Raw genomic sequence first — 15,878 nt, 5'->3', positions numbered from 1 at the left:
TATATCCCATAGCTATTGCTATAATTGTCAATTAAAGTATGAGAGTGGGGGACATGGGCTTAGCAGTTAAAAGCACTTGCTGTTCTTCCAGAGGACCCACAGGTCAGTTCCCACAGCCTCATTGAGCTGTGCTCATTACTGGCTTGTAACTCCAGCCATGGGCCTTCTTGTGGCATCTTAGGAAAGCTACATGTAGGTGGCATACATATGTGCACAGACACATATGTATACTCTCACAGACACATAAGAAATGAATGATGGCCAAAAAAAAAAAAAAAAAAAGAAAAAGAAAAGAAAAAATAAAAACTAATAACGGGTCTCAAATTAAGATTTGGAAATTTGAATGTGGTTAGGAAATTTATGGTGGGCCATAATTCTCTTGATATCAGTGAACAGGACATGCTTTTCATCTTTATCTAGGAAATAGGAAAGAATGATTCCTTAAGCAGTTCAGAATGTTCAGTAAATTCGCAATTTGCTTTAAGTCGCAGGTGAGATCGATAACGTTTAGAAATTAAAACATGAAATTTTATAAGGAAATGAGTGTCTATGAAAATTGATTTATGAATGAGCTAGGGGCTTATGTATACAACTCTTTTTGCTGTTAAAAAAGTTGGAATGTAATTTGTATTCATGCAATCCCCACCGTACACTTTTCTCTCCTGTGGTTTATAGTATTTCCACAAAGTTGTGCAACCATTTCCATTATGAACAACTGCCCTACTCTAAATGTTTTCATTGTTCCCAAAGAAACCCAGTGTGGAAGGGACCACCCCTCCTGCTTTCGGCAACCACTGATCGAACTCTGTGTGGATTTGCCTGTTTGGGCTGTTTTCACTTTTAAATAGATGGTAAATTATAGGATAACTGTAATAAAAACAGAATCAAGTATTGTTATAGTTGTGTAGACAGACTATAGATTTAACAGTTTTCAAACAGTTAGGAAATACACTATATACACCAAAGATTTTTTGTTTGTTTTTTGTTTTTTTATGTTTTATTTTTTTCTAATTTTACATATTGATCCCAGTTCCCCCTCTTCCTCTCTTCCTCCCTCTCTCTCTCTCTCCCTCCCTCCCATGCCCCCCGACCACCCTCCCATCCTACCCCTCTCCACTCCACAGGGAGGGCACCAAAGATGTTTTTAAGCTGCTATTTTAACTTTTTTCAGTATGTTATTTTGAAAATATGTTGTTCCATCGATTTGGTCATTAATATGCAGTTGGTTCTCCATATCTGTGGTTTCTATATCTAGATTCAGCCAATCTTAGATGCAAAATGGAGTTTGGGTTATAATAGTTTTTATGTGTACTGAACAGATTTATTCTTGCCATTCCCAAAGCAATGCAGTTTAGCAAGTCACATTATTATTGTATTGGGTATTCTGAGTAATCTAGAGTGATTTAAAGAATACAGGAGATTATTATAGTTATTACATATATTTCCTAATTTGAATGAATCCTTGGATTATGAGGAGGGAGGTGTCCTAGAACCAGTCTGAGATACTGAGGGAGATTGTAAGAGGCTGGTGATCAGTAATGTTGGTAGTTCAAGGTAGTTCCTTAATGGTTAAAAAGAAACAATAGTTTATATGCTTTTAAAAAAATGCTGTGGTTTGTGCTTACCAGGTTTCACTCAAAAAAGAAAGCTAGCTACTGGCAACTTTATTTGAGCAATATTAGCATTATTCATGTCATAAATGTTACTTTAAATTACTTTTTATATTTGGATTTGATTTTTTTTTTTGGTTTTATAATTATATAAGAGACGTAGATATAAGGAATTTGCATTTATGCTTGTTTAAGTGACATTTTGAAAACACGAGTCAGTATCAATGGAAGTTTTAAAATTTCTTTAAAAAGTTAACATTCTTACATTGTGAAGGGCTGGGATATGGGACCATCATTCTCAAGTATGACAGACACTCTTTTAGATACCCATGGATTTTGCTGTATATAAGCTTCATTTCAAAGTTATATTTTCTATTTCCATTTTTAAATTTACTCAGTCATGGTGTGTAAGTTATTTCTTCATGTCATAAGTATTTTCTGTGGCGATTCTGAATTTGATATGGGCTAGTTTTATTAAAAAGTACATTATTTCTGACTGTAGAGCAAGTACGAAGACTTAGTAGATGAGGTAAAACTGAAATGGTCATGAGCTCCCTAAGGAAGGGCAAAGACAAGAGAATTCCTTCCGCTGATAATGGGTGAAGTACAGCATGAAAGCTGCTTGGTGCGTGAGTGGTGAAGGGTTTGAGTATGTGATTGCAGCGGTGAGAGGAGATAGTTGAAGGTCAGAGACGCACAGAGGAGTCCCCAAGAGCGGCGGTCAGGGTGATGCTGACACATTAGAACGGGGCTCAAGGCTCTTAGTCAGTACTTTTCCCATTTTGAATGGGAGGGTTAAGATTATCCGTGTAACAAATGTGAGCAGAGACTACACAAAGCATAAAGGTTTCAAAGGAGAAATAAAGCCTGCACACATAGCAGAGGGAGGGCCCCTTCCTGCTACTCTTCTGTACTCAGCTCCTAACGGGTTCCATCCATCACGTTCTTCTGCAGGCTCCTGACTAGTGTGTTCACTGGCCTGCTTTCTGGGTAGGAATCATCTCGGTTCATGTACACATTGCCCTGTAGCAACACTCTGCACTACTCAGTGTCTTGGCCTCAGTGTTACTTTCTAATGAGTGTGACCTGGGGGCTAACACAGTCTGTAGTGTTTATTTGTCGTTAGTTAATTTGAAGTACTTTATAAATAACTTAGACTTAAGATGTCATTAATGTTCTTTAGGGATGCTTCATTTGCAGTATAAAATATATGCATGCTATTGTAGACTTTACAGAAACCTCCAGGTGACTCATCCCTCTTGACTGACAAGGGTTAGCTGTGGAGTATAAATCTGTCTAATCTGCTTTATGGTGTAATCACCCTTTTGTGGACCCTTTATGGTGTAATCACCATTTTGGAGTTCTGGGGTTTGTTTATTCTTCATTAAAACGTACGGGTAGATCCTCCCTTCTCCCCTACTTCACCCTCCATCTATTTCCCTTCTACTATCTCTTGCTGTCTGTCCTTCTGTCCTTCCCTTCAAGGGCTAAAATACTGAACTACATGTTTTGGTACTGGCACTTGTAAAATATTTGTAAAGTACAAGTAGATAGATCATTTTTGGGTTGTAGGGGAACCATACTTGACTTCCATGGTGCCGGTGTGACTGCTGCTGATGTGACTGTTCCTAACGGTCAGTTTTCTGTGCAGGTACACTGAAGAGATGGTGCCCTGGCACCCTTGCCTGAAACTTATTAGCAATTGTGAACAGAAGCTTTCCAGTCACACAGCCAGGCGCTTGATCACAATGGAAAAGGTGAAAGAATTTGAGGTATGTTGCCTACTTTTTTTTTTTTTTTTTTTGGTATAAATTCTGGACGAATCAAAACTTGATCCAGCTTTCCTGGAGTAGGATTTGGAAATGTTAGTCTTGATTTTGATAATATAGGTAAGTTTAGGAAGAAACAGAAGTTGGAGTTTTTTGTGTCATTTGGTTGTGGTAGGATGGAGGGCTTTGCTAGGAGAGTGAAAGAAATTCACTGAGGTTGTGGGCTTTGTTAGATGTCCTGTTGCAAAGCAGGACTTCATGACTGTACACTTGAATGTTTGTATTTATCAAATACACACAGACACACACACACTCACACTCAAGTTTGAGGAAGAAGTTTTAAAACTATTTGTTACTTTCTTTCCAGATTAGAAGTGATATAAAAAGTACCTTATTGAATGAAATTTTAGTACCATGACAGAATGCCCTTTGTTCGGTCCTTCTCTAGACAGACTCTCTCAAATGCACTGGCTGTTTGGACAAGCCACGTTTTTATAGAGCAAGCAGAGCAGGGTAGTTGTGTCTGAATATTTTGTAATGTCTATCTCTACTCTTCATTTGATTGATTATCATCTAATATATACCTTATAGGTCTTCCCCAGTAGTAACTTACACACTGCCTTTTGTATCTGTCACTTTGCGTCTTTTATCCCTTTCCCATTCGTTACCTATCTTTAATTCAGATCCTTATTACCTCATAATTGGCTTATGTTGACATATCTGAATCTTTCTCCTATCTTGTTCCTATCTATTAAATAGATTTTCCTAAACTATTGCATTTATGTTACTGTATGCCAAAAGTTTTAACTAATCATTTTTATAATGTTTTATAATGTTTATAAAGTTTTCAGCATGGTTTAAATTATCCTCAGTAATTAGACACCAACATTAAGACTCTTCAGGAAACTCAGCATGTATCTAGATAAGTAGTTGATGGTTATCTACTGGATGTGTGGGTATTTCTATGGGGTGTATGTGTATATGTGGTATGATGAGAATGCATGGTAGTAGTAACAAAACAAAACAATTACCTGTTCATATTCCAGTCTCATCTCTGCAATTCATATTCAGACAATAGATAGCTAGAGTCCTTTGTGGAAATCAAGTACTATTCCTATGATTTACTGTTCTAATGATTTACCGTTAGTTATTTAGAACATTGCAGATTCAGAAATTCCCGAGATTGGTTTCCATATTTATTGGCAGAGTGGAAACCTTCAAAAATGTCAGTTTCAAATCCAGTAGAAGCCCCGTTATGTTACTGTCCATTGCAGTTGATTAATCAGTGCTGGCCACTCTGACTGCAAACCCACTGATGATGATGGTAGCCTTGCTTCCTTGTACCAGCTAAACTTTCTGTTTGCCCAGAGTTACTTGTACTGTTCTCAGGACTATTTATTCCAGGTAGAAATATTATGGTGATTATGTAATCTAACTAAATACTTGTTAGAGATAAGTGAAACAAGAGTGTAAGAGTAGAGTTAATATTTCTATAACAAATAACACAGGTGCTTTAGAAGACAAGACAGAGTCTGCTGCTGAGAAAGATCTGAGAACTTGCAAGCTGGCTCAGTGGATAAGGGCACTAGGGCACTTGCTGGTCTGATGACCTGAGTTTGACTCCTAGAGCCCATGCGGAAGGAGAGAGCCAACTTTCATACGATGTCCTCTGGTTTATGACGCATGCACCCACTCCAGTATGAAATAAGTCAATAAATGTGGCTTTTAAAATGTGGAAATAGGAAAATGATCGCAGTTCAAGTTCCTGGATTCAGTTTGCTTTGTAAGACACTAAGCTCTTTTTATTTGATGCAAGATAGAACTGGGTCTCTATAGGTTTTGTTCCATAAAGGCTGGCAAATCACTGTATTAATCAGTATTTATAAGCAAATAGGGGTATTTTAAATTACAGAAATTTCTCACGTTTGTGGAAGTAGAAAGTGCAAAGGTTGCTTTCTAGAAGGTGAGACTGCCCGCATACTGCCTTCATTATTCAATCTGCCTGTGTCATCTCTACTCCCTCTTTTTACCATTGTGACATCTTTTTACCCTTAATTACTGCCTCAAAGGCCCTGTTTCTGGATATAGCTATGCTAACCATATCAACTAGGACACCTGAGGCTGGTTATTGTTAGAGATGCTTGTTCTCCCTTTCCAGTCAGAGCTGTCTCTTATATATGTATGTTTTTCTTCTGCTATGTTAAGAGAAGTGAAGTGTTGGATCATTTAATAGTTTTACAATTTCTATAAATTATAGCTTTTAACATAATCACTTGAGTTAGTAATAATATTAGTAGCTAATATATTATGTGTCAGGACAAAAGAGACAGTTGTATAAAACAGAAATGTTACTTGTAGATGATATAATTCCAATTGTGTGACACCAGCTTCCTTCATGATGCCTACATAAATAGCAGTTCTACATAAATTGTGCGCCAAAGAATTACCCAGATATGAAGAAAATGCTTATCCATTCCTATGTTTATGGAAGTTGAAACCAACAATAAACTGGGGTCTTGTGTGAACTGATTTTATATATGCTTTCTCCTGGGCTTAGTTTAAGAAAGTCTACCATTTTTCTTACAAATTTTCTTACAAATTTATTTGTACTTCTGTAAGCAAATTTATCTCAAAGTCAAAGAAAAACAGGCTTTTGAGCGTCTTATTGGATATTAAAATGATAAGCTCACTGTCCTTTGGTGTATCAGCCTTTAGAAACGGCTGCTTCTGGCTTGGTTTCCCATTTTCATTTTATTTCTGTTCTTCTTTGAGGCAGGTGTGTGCATGTGTGCTTGTATTGAGACAGTGTCCCACTGTAGTCCTGGTCGTGCCGGACTCACATGTAGATGAGTCTGGCCTCCAGTTCAGAGGTGTGCCTGCTGCTGCTTCAGTGCTGTCCCACCGCACCTGGGTGAAGCCGATGTCTTTTAAAATAAGGGAAAGCCTCCTCCTAATGGTCACATTGGTACAGGCTCTCATTAGTAAGAAGTCTTAAGTAAGCAGTGTGGGAATGACTGTCAGTGTCATGTTGATGTGCTCCTCTGTCCTGTTTCATTTTATTCATTCTTCACTTCTGCCTTCTGTTTCCTGCTGAGCAGTGTCTGCAGTTACATCAGGACCGCAGCCCTTTGTAACACAGGCGTAGACAGAATTGTCAAACAGTTCTCACACGTCTGACAAATTGTTCTCAGACTTGTTCAGTGCTGTTGATTTTGGCAGTGGATGAATATTAATTTTAGATTTTTGTTTGCACTTAGTTTAAAGTTAGGGTTACTTGATACATTGTTAAAGTGTTCTCCCACTGTTTAAAATGTAGAAATGAGCCATAAAATTGTCTAATGAATATGGATATTTGTATCTTTATATCATTGGCCATAGTTTTAGATTTCTTTATTTCATGTCAATATTATGAAGATGCCTGATAAGAATCCAGTTTTTTGTTGTTATTGTCCTTCATTGATACATTCTAGAAACTAAGTGAATTAAGTGCCATGTTTTCTTGGTGCTTGTTTATAAACACTCCAATCCATTTGAGTTAATGCCACCATTTCAGGATGCCGTGACAGGATATAATATATTTTACTAGGGTTAATTCTTCTGTTCTTATTGGCACACAGTTAATGGTGCTGTGTATAGTTGTGATGACTCTATGAAACATTTTCTTACATAAAATTCATTGAATAAAATATTGATCTCCAAAAATAAAAGAATTCTAATCTCCTTAATTCTCTAGATTAGAGCAGATTGTATACAACAGTTAGGCAGTCAGTGCAAGCTACATAGAAGCAGTATGCTTTCAATGGCTTCTTTCAGAACCTACTAGAACCAGATGATAGAACTTACTAGAACCAGAAGTTTGGAGCTGGAGTTACAGGTAGTTGTGAGCCACCTAATGTGGGTGCTGGGAATTGAACTCTAGTCATCAGCAAGAATAATATGCTCTTTTAATCATGGAGCCACATGTCTTCAGAGCCTTGAAATTAAAAAGAAAGAAAGAAAAGAACCCCCCCCCCAAGCAACCTTTCTCAGCTCCTCTGCAGTAGATACTTGATTAAATATAAATACGTTATCATCATGGAGTAGAGCATGTGTACCTGATTTGCTTTTGTGCCTTACTTACTGGTAGATGGTAACTCATTCATTGTTTAATAAAATTGAGTAGAATTACATTATATAAGAACTAATAATTGAACACCAACTCTGTCTAGGCCTAATTGTCCAATGTTCATTGCTGTCATAATATGACATATGAGGGAGGAAAAGATAACCTTTCCAATATTTTGCATGGGAAGTCAGAATATGTCTATACATTTTGTTTTGGCATGCCACACTTGAAGACGTCTTGAGAAAGTGACAGGGGCATAGTAATGCCATGTCTCATGTTGTTTGAATTCAGTTCCTAGACATTTGGTTTTATTATTAATCTTACTTTTCCTTGGGTTTAAATCTTAGAGAGTCGCCATTTTTTCTTTTGTTCCTCTTCAGTTCAATGATTTGGTAAGCAAACTGACAAAGCCATGAGTTGGTCAGCTCCTCACCAGTCCCACAAGGGTGATGAGTTCAGATGTATGGATCTTGCCACACATGCTAATAGCTATTAAGTCTTACTGTGCAGGGGCAGGCAGCTCACTAACGTCAGAGTAGACAAGGATTCTGCAAGCTCTAGAGCAGTGATAGCAAAATGTATTAAAACATAGTGTAATAGTCATTGGTGGGGCTCACTTGATTCAGGCACTCCAGTGCATGCGTTGATGAAGGAAATGGGGCACGGTGTACAGTCTCGGGAGCTTCCTTTGTGACTCTTGTGTGAGTGACAGAATTTCTACTTTGTAGCTTTTTCTCTTTATACCCATAGATATTTGACTTAAAATTGCTTTGTAAATGTTTTCCAATTCAAATATGAATTTGCATCCCTTTTCCACTTTATGACTCCTAGAATCCAGTGTTCGGATTTTATTTGCGTTTTCCTCAGCAAATAAATGTACAGGTCGGTAAATACTTAGGAAGTGCATGTGCCTATCCTCACTATGAGGTCAAGATTACAGAGCAGTGCAGTACTCCAAACATTTAGAAAAGTTTGTTGTTGTAAATATGTCCTTCCAGCAGTTATAGCCCAGTTCTGACCTATGCAAGAGCCAGGTCTTGCTTGCCTTTGAATTTGCCCCTAAGCTAAACAGTTTTGCCTTAACACACATGTACATCTTTACTAGTTTTTCTTTTAATTGTTTGTGGAAATATTAAAAAAAAAAATCACTCATGATCCATATTGTTCCAGAACTAAAGTTGGAAGTGTTAATTTGCATATAGGCACATGTCTTTGTATGTTATTTATCCTTTGCCCTTTAAGAAGGTAAAGGTTCTTGTTAATTCTAATTAAATATATGCAGTATTTAGTTAATTGATGTTAAACTTTTATCTTGTGTGTTGGCTATTTTAATATTTGACATTGAGTTTTGCATTTATAAAGGTATGAACTTTAGTACATACATGTGGAAATCAGTCATACTTCTGTATCATCATGCTAAACATGAACATGTCCATGTTGTTCATCTTACACTTAGGAGGAATTCTGTGCTGAATGTTAATACCCAAAGTTTATTTATTAATGATCAGTCATTTTGAGACTCTAGATAAAATTTTAATGTAATGTCATAGATTTTAGACAACTTAATATATTAAATAATTATTATAAGGAGCTGAATAAATGTGGATATATAATGTAAGGATAAAGATTTCACCTTTACTATGTTCCCATTAAGAACAACACCACAGAAATAATGGTAGTAGATACCAGACTTTTGACCTGTTTGTCCTTGGTTTGGAAATGGCCTAGTGCTGTTTATAGTTGTATAACTTTAGCACAAGTGGTTTCTATGGCTACTGTCCAGTACCAGATGTAGAACAGTGGAAAGCTTTGATAAGGAGAGCAGGATTTTTAAACAAAAGCCGGACATGGGTAATTACCCTGAAGCTGAACTGAGGTCCATTATATCCAGTACTGTCGTTCACATTTCATTCCACTCTTTGCTGATTAGGAGACAGAAAGCCAACCTGCTGCTGTTCTCTTCCATCCCCTTGCCTTCTTCCTCACACTTGCTTAACTCTGTCTCACCAGCCCTGTAGTCTTTGCTGACAGTATGAGGTGAACACTCCCCAAAGCCTCTAGAGCAAGCAGTGTAGAAGTTAATTGTTGTCCTTAGGTATCTGACTGGTGGTTATCAGTTAACTGATGGAAATCCTGTAAGATTAGCTCAGCAGGGAGAAGCACTGTGAAGCAGAATACTGACTTTGGTTAAGGGTACTCAGTGGTGAACGAGAAGAGGCTTCAGGGTTAAGTCAGCAGGAGCCACAGAGATTAGGTGTCCGGTGTGGGGAGGAAGTTGAGGACGTTGGTACCCTGTGACTGAGTTTTTGCTGAGAGACTAAACATACTGTTAATATTTGAGCACAGGTGAAATTCTGAAGGAGGTGCTGTGAGAAGTGTCACTGAGCATATTTACACTTATTAACCTTTCCTATTTTTGTATATTTTTCTTTCCTTAACTTGACTATATGCTCTCCCAGAGGACGTCGTTGCATTTCACATCAATCGACCTGCATGCGTGGGACCTTATTTGTCAAGTATTGTGCTTAAGCAGATCAGGATTAGTCCTTATCCATTAAGAGCCTGTTCCTTAGGAGGAAGTCACCAAAATGGTTCCAACTTAAAGGTGTTGGGCTTTGTAGAGATGTGTGAGAGGTGCTGCATAAATACAAAGCAGATAATGCTCGAGGCAAAAGCTAGGGCCACTTAGTAGGTAGCTGTCATTTTAAGTAAGATAGAGAGGGATGAGAAGGGCTGTGGGATATACAGGGAATCCTGATACTTCAGTTTCAGTAGAATGCTCGGCGTCCGGGTGTCCCTGAAGAACCAGAGCTGCCCACATGAAAGGCCTTATACACCAGGTTCGGGTTATCCTTCCAGTGATGACCAGCCTGAAAAGGATATTCATTGGCAGGGTGACAGATGTTTCATGAAGGGTACCCTGGCTTCAGGACGTAGGTAAGGCTGAGTTGTGGGATGCTCTGAGGAGGCCCCAAACAACTTTGCAACAATGAGCTATGATCCAGAAGCCATAGGATATGAAACTGCAGAGGATGTGAGTGAATTAAGAGTGTGGTTGGAGATCGGATAATTGGCATGGAGGTGATGGAGTTAAGGAAGACTTCTGAGGAATCTAGATTGGGATGATTGAGTTGCTGCTGTTCCTGTGTATATTTATATTCCCCTCTTCCTTCTCCTAAGAAACCATACTCCCTTATTTATGTAAGTCTCCTGGCTGCCTTCTCTAATTCTGCACATTCTCCCTCCACTATTTCCTGGACAGTGGCCAGGATATTTTTCAGAAAGGGAATAGATAACAAAAGTCTAGTTTTTAAATTGTATTGATGACTCTGAGAAGTTTAGAATCAATTTACAGATTCTTATATAACATGTAGATCACTCTGATCTGTTCCTGGCAATGTTGCAATGTGCAGTTGGTGTCACATCATCCTTTGTTCAGTAAGCCTTAGCCCTCAGTCTCCTCAGGTTCTAAAGTGGGCTCGCCTTTCTGTTTTCAGTGTCTTTACATTGACTCTCATCTGTTGAGTGTCTTCCTCCACTCCAAGGTTTACCTTCATTCTGCAGCGCTCGGATGAGTGCGCTTTCCTTAGAGAAGCCAACCCTGCCCTTCCCTTTCACTTCTTTATATTCCCATGGTTGCTGTCTCACCCCACCCTTTAATACCAGTGTGAATGTGTGCCTGGAGGGCTAACATTGTATGTCTGTCTCCCACCAGGACCTGTGAACTCACAGAATTCCATTCTTTCCCTCACCATGTGCGAGTGCACAGCAACAAATAGTGACTGTTCAATGATTATATGGGCCCCTTCATCTAAACTAAAACAGTCAAACTGAACAAAATTTACACCATCTTAAGGAAGACTAGGAACAGGCAATTAGAGAGCTAGCTAAGAGTTCCCTGTTTAAATAATAATAAAATGTTACCATTACTCTTTAAAAGTCATCAGGACACACAATTTTAATCCTATAGTGTCTTGTAGGCTTTACTTTCTGTGTAAAACAAACTAAAAAAAGCAGCTGAACTGGAAAACTTAATATCTTTCCTTATTTGAGGAGGAGATGATCAAGAGAATGGCAAACTTCTGAGTGAAGGCGATGATTAGGAAAATTTTCAGTCTAAACAGTGTGCCTTATTTTTTGAGATGCACTATTAAAAATACATTCTTTGTATTTTTAATACAAAGTGCCATTAGTTCTACTTAAAATGGCAATTTCTAATGTTACTACAGGACTTTCCTTTTAATGCCATTTAAATTCCGTTAATCCTGCCTTTTTATGTAGCATTAAGTCGTACAAAATTTTAAATAAAATTATGTAGTGTAATGATGCATGCTTATAATTTGGAGATTATTCTGGGGGAAAAGACAGGAAGGTGGCGATTTCAAGGACAATGTGGGCTGTAAATAGAGACACTGCCTCAAAACTGAAAACAATACGTTAACACACACAATTCCCTTGAATATTGATGACTTTGTGAATGCTTCCTTTCTCATTCTACAGAATGACTTGCATTTCTGGTTTACACACAGTTTAGACTCTATGAAGTGCATGTATATTTTCCTATTTTTACATCATTCTTTATGAGTGAAATGATGTGCACAGATGATAATGCTGTGTGAGTAACAAGGTCCTACTGGACATGTGAGGGTTGTAGGCGTTCTGAACAGTCAAGTCTTACAAACAGCAAATGAAGCAGAATGTACAGTCTTCTCAGCTGGAAACGGTTTCAGTCCACATCAGGAAATACCATGAAGGACTGTCCTTGTCCGCCAGCAGAGGGTAGTGTGCGCATAGAAGTGAACCATTGGCTTGTGAGGCTCCTTTGGCCAGTGCGGTAGAATTCCTAGATGGCTTATGTTTAGAATTAGCAGTGCTGATAGGAAAGTGGTAAAAGGGTTCTGCCTTAAAGTTGAGATCTGAAGTGTGTGCTACCATAACGTTGCTGTTTCAGGAGGAATGGCCTCTAAAAGTCAAACTCCATTTTTAAAGGACCCACTAATCTGCCATGTGGGAAATGGACTCAGTTATCTATGTTCGCATAACTTGTAGCTTTTAAGACGAACAGGGGTATAATGAAGAAAGCATGAGCTTTTGATGTCTGACTCTGGCCACAGTCTGGTGGTACTGCATTCCAGCTGCATGGCTTGTGGCAGATTGGTAAAGCTCTCTCAATCTGTTTCTCCGTCGCCAAAATGTAGATGAAAAGAATGCAGAAAATTAAGTAATTACCTTAGACAAGACTCAGTTGATAACAAATCCATACTAGTTCTTTTTTTGAATGAACTTGTCTATTTCTTGAAACATTTACAGTTGCTGACTTTGAATGGGAAGAGGTCTGAGAGCTGTTAGCGTCTGTGTTTTCCTGCTGACATTTAGTTACTGGTTAAGAAATGACAGCAGGCAATAGTGTAATGAGATGTAATATTTTGTTCTTTTTCTCTGATTGCTACTGTACTAATGGCACTATGACTACTGAATTGGGCAAAGCTGTCCTTTAATCTTCGTCACCACAGTTTTCACTTTGGGTGTTTCCTATGTGCTTTTTTATTTATTTTTTTCCATATGCTTGCAGTATTTCATGTTTATTAAAACAGAATTGAGGTTCTGTGATATATAAATGACACCGTGGTTGACAGCTATAGACAGGATTGGAACTGTTAGAGAAAAACAAAAGTCAGACACCAGGCATATTTGGGGGAATGAGGAAGAGCAAAGACTGTTGCTTGAGGATACTCTTCCCCATTCAAAGAAACACGCTGGCCTTCAAAATAGGACAACGAAGCAAAAACCCTCCAGATATTCCTGAGCAGCGGATGTGAATAGAGAATAGTGAAGATGATGGAAAATATGCAGAGTTGATTATCATCATCTCAAGTGTGAACCCAGTAAAGGGAACTGAAGACGATGGTTGAGGAGAAAAAAGAGGAAACACAAATCAAATTTGTTATTTTTTTCGAACTGTGGTGATATTATTTTATGTGGCATTTCTGTGTATATGATGATGGATGTTCCAAGAGGAACATTTTTCAGTTGGGGTGTTTCTGCGTAGGTGGAAATTATAGCCACAGTCCCTGAGCTGTCTGGCTTATCTCAGAGCAAGACTGCCAGATCCTTGGCTGTGTAGGGGATTTAGAGCTTTGGGGCTCCAGGAGTTTGTGTAATTTCTGTTTCACAGTTGGGGGATAGGTGATCTTGAAAGTGGACTTGTGAGCGTAGGACTCAGGCATGTACCGGACACAGATTCCTCTCTGCTTCTTGTGATATGAAGAGAATGAGGCTATTCCCTGAGCACTTGCATTTCAGTGGTTAATAGTCCAAGACCACCTTTCTGTCTTTGCTGCCTTGTTTCTAGGGCCTGAGGAAAATAACAGTCTTTTAGGGCTTATTTTGCACTTACTGCTTAGAGTTCCATTTTTCTTTTTCTTGTTCAAAATACTGGTGTGATATTTTCATCAGTGCCTATAGTGCACTTTGGACATTTCTTGGTTCTGTAGTATGTTTGTCTCATTAGTCTCCTTTAGTTCAATGATAATTTGTCAAACTATCTCTGTAGTGTGTAAAGGAAGCCTGTTTTCCACAATACTTGGCTTTTGCTCTCCCTCCTTGATGAAGTCATGTTTCTGGTCCCCCAGTCCTTCTCACTGGGAAGGGTATTCCATGAAGCTCCACGGTATGCTTTCAGAGGTCATGTGGCTTTACGGGGCCATAGGGAGAGTAGTGGACAGAAAGGCAGAGCTGGGAAGGACTTGTCAGTGTTCTGATTCTTTTGGGCCAGAGAACAAAGCAAGGTATCGTTCAGCAAAGTGATATGTAAATTTAAACTAAATCCTAAAAGTCCATGTGTAAGTGACTATGAGTTTAAAGAAATACATAGGACATGGAACTTTACTTTTACTTAAATTTGTTTCACAAGTTGAAATCGTTTGTGAAGTTGAGTGAGAAGCTATTGCTTCATGGTTTCCAGCAGTCTTCTCTCATCTAAACTGGGATGCTGGTCATTCTGACCCAGATTGACTTTCCCAGTGCTCAGTGACTATCAGTCTGAGCACCAGACCTTGTTGGTTGTGAAGTCTGTGCATATGGAACCCACTCTTCACCCTGCATTGGCATCTCCTGTGTTAGAATCCGTTGTTGCTCTAATGGATGTGGATATAGTGTACAGCTTTGTGTGATTTTATGACATCACAGAACCACCACAGTTCCTTGGTACATTCCTCTTTCCTTGAGTAGAAGTTTCTTTGGTATTATCCATAGCCCTGAAGATGTCAGTGTGTGTTAAACCGGGAATGACAAGGTAGTTGTAGTCTCTGGAATTTTCTCTTTGCCCTGAGTAATAGAAGTGTCTCCTTCATGCAGAGTTCGGAGTATCCAGTGAAGTAAAGTGAAGCTGCCTTGAATTCTCAAGTGTGATGCAGATGTAGAATGTGTGTTCACAGTAATGCCAAGCAAATGCACCTTGGCGGTGATTTCACTTAGAGTGAATGACTGCCATGGTTAAAGAAACTGAAGAAATAATTTACATGTCTTTATATTTTGCATTTTCTATCCTACCAGAACCGGGACCAGTATTCACACCTGCTGAGTGATCATTTTCTGCCATACCAAGGTCATAATTCCTTTCGTGAGAAATACTTTAGTGGTGTAACAAAAAGAATTGCCAAGGAAGAAAAATCAAGCCAAGAATGAAAATTATGTTGACAATCAAGAAAGAATAAGCATTTTATGGAAAAGACTTTTGGATGTGAATTTGTGTGTTTGATCTGGAAGACCTGTGCTGATTTAAAATTTTTATATAAATAACTGCTATAAATCAAAATTGAATAATTTCAAAATGGTCTTTGTTTTAGAGACTATTTTGATATGTCTTTTGAACCTTGTTAAATTTCAGGGACAGATACATATAGATGGACTCAGTGTTTATATTTTTTACAAAGGAAATATTGTTAACTTTTTAGTCATATCTCCCAGGTATATAATAGGCAATTAAGAGTGATTTAGAATATTTTCATTTTGTAAATTTGCTTGGTTTGGTTTTTAGTTGTATCTGTTTTCACTGTCACCAATAAACTTTTCCTGAGAATTTCTAAAGATTATGTGGTACTTGGTATTTCTCATTTCATTTCATGGAGAGCTTTTAGGAAAAGGAATGTTTAACCAACAGTGCATGCAAGTCAGTAATAACAGTGGCCATGTTTGCTGGGAGGAAGGCTCAGAGGAGAACCGCAGAGATTACAACCCCATCGCCTTCAAGGGCCTTTGCCCGAGCCCTGCATCTGCACCTCAGATTTGCTCTTGCATTCCTAAAACTTGACTGTTGGTCAAGTTAACTAACTCCCCCCAGTTTTTGGTTTAGAAACAACTGATAGAAGCAGGGACAACTGCTCATATCCCCGA

The 15,878-nt window shown here is 38.4% G+C and overlaps 1 protein-coding gene across 3 annotated transcripts in view; it reads left to right on the top strand.

Moving 5' to 3' along the window:
* LOC127215097 (tRNA (guanine(10)-N2)-methyltransferase homolog) overlaps window positions 1-15,549 on the top strand; it is a 65,265-nt gene extending 49,716 nt beyond the window's left edge. For 2 of the 3 annotated variants that reach the window (XM_051175482.1, XM_051175483.1), the window contains 2 exons: window positions 3,262-3,382; window positions 15,039-15,549. In XM_051175482.1, coding sequence (XP_051031439.1) covers window positions 3,262-3,382; window positions 15,039-15,170 — 253 coding nt within the window. In that variant the 3' untranslated portion in view covers window positions 15,171-15,549. The remainder of the gene's footprint in view (window positions 1-3,261; window positions 3,383-15,038) is intronic. The other variant, XM_051175481.1, reaches the window with a different exon arrangement.
* The last annotated feature ends 329 nt before the right edge of the window (window positions 15,550-15,878 follow it).

Source organism: Phodopus roborovskii, unplaced genomic scaffold (assembly GCF_943737965.1).
Source record: "Phodopus roborovskii unplaced genomic scaffold, PHOROB, whole genome shotgun sequence".
Classification (NCBI taxonomy): domain Eukaryota; kingdom Metazoa; phylum Chordata; class Mammalia; order Rodentia; family Cricetidae; genus Phodopus; species Phodopus roborovskii.
The sequence above is the reverse complement of the archived record's forward strand: the minus strand, read 5'-3'. Positions and strand labels throughout refer to the sequence as shown.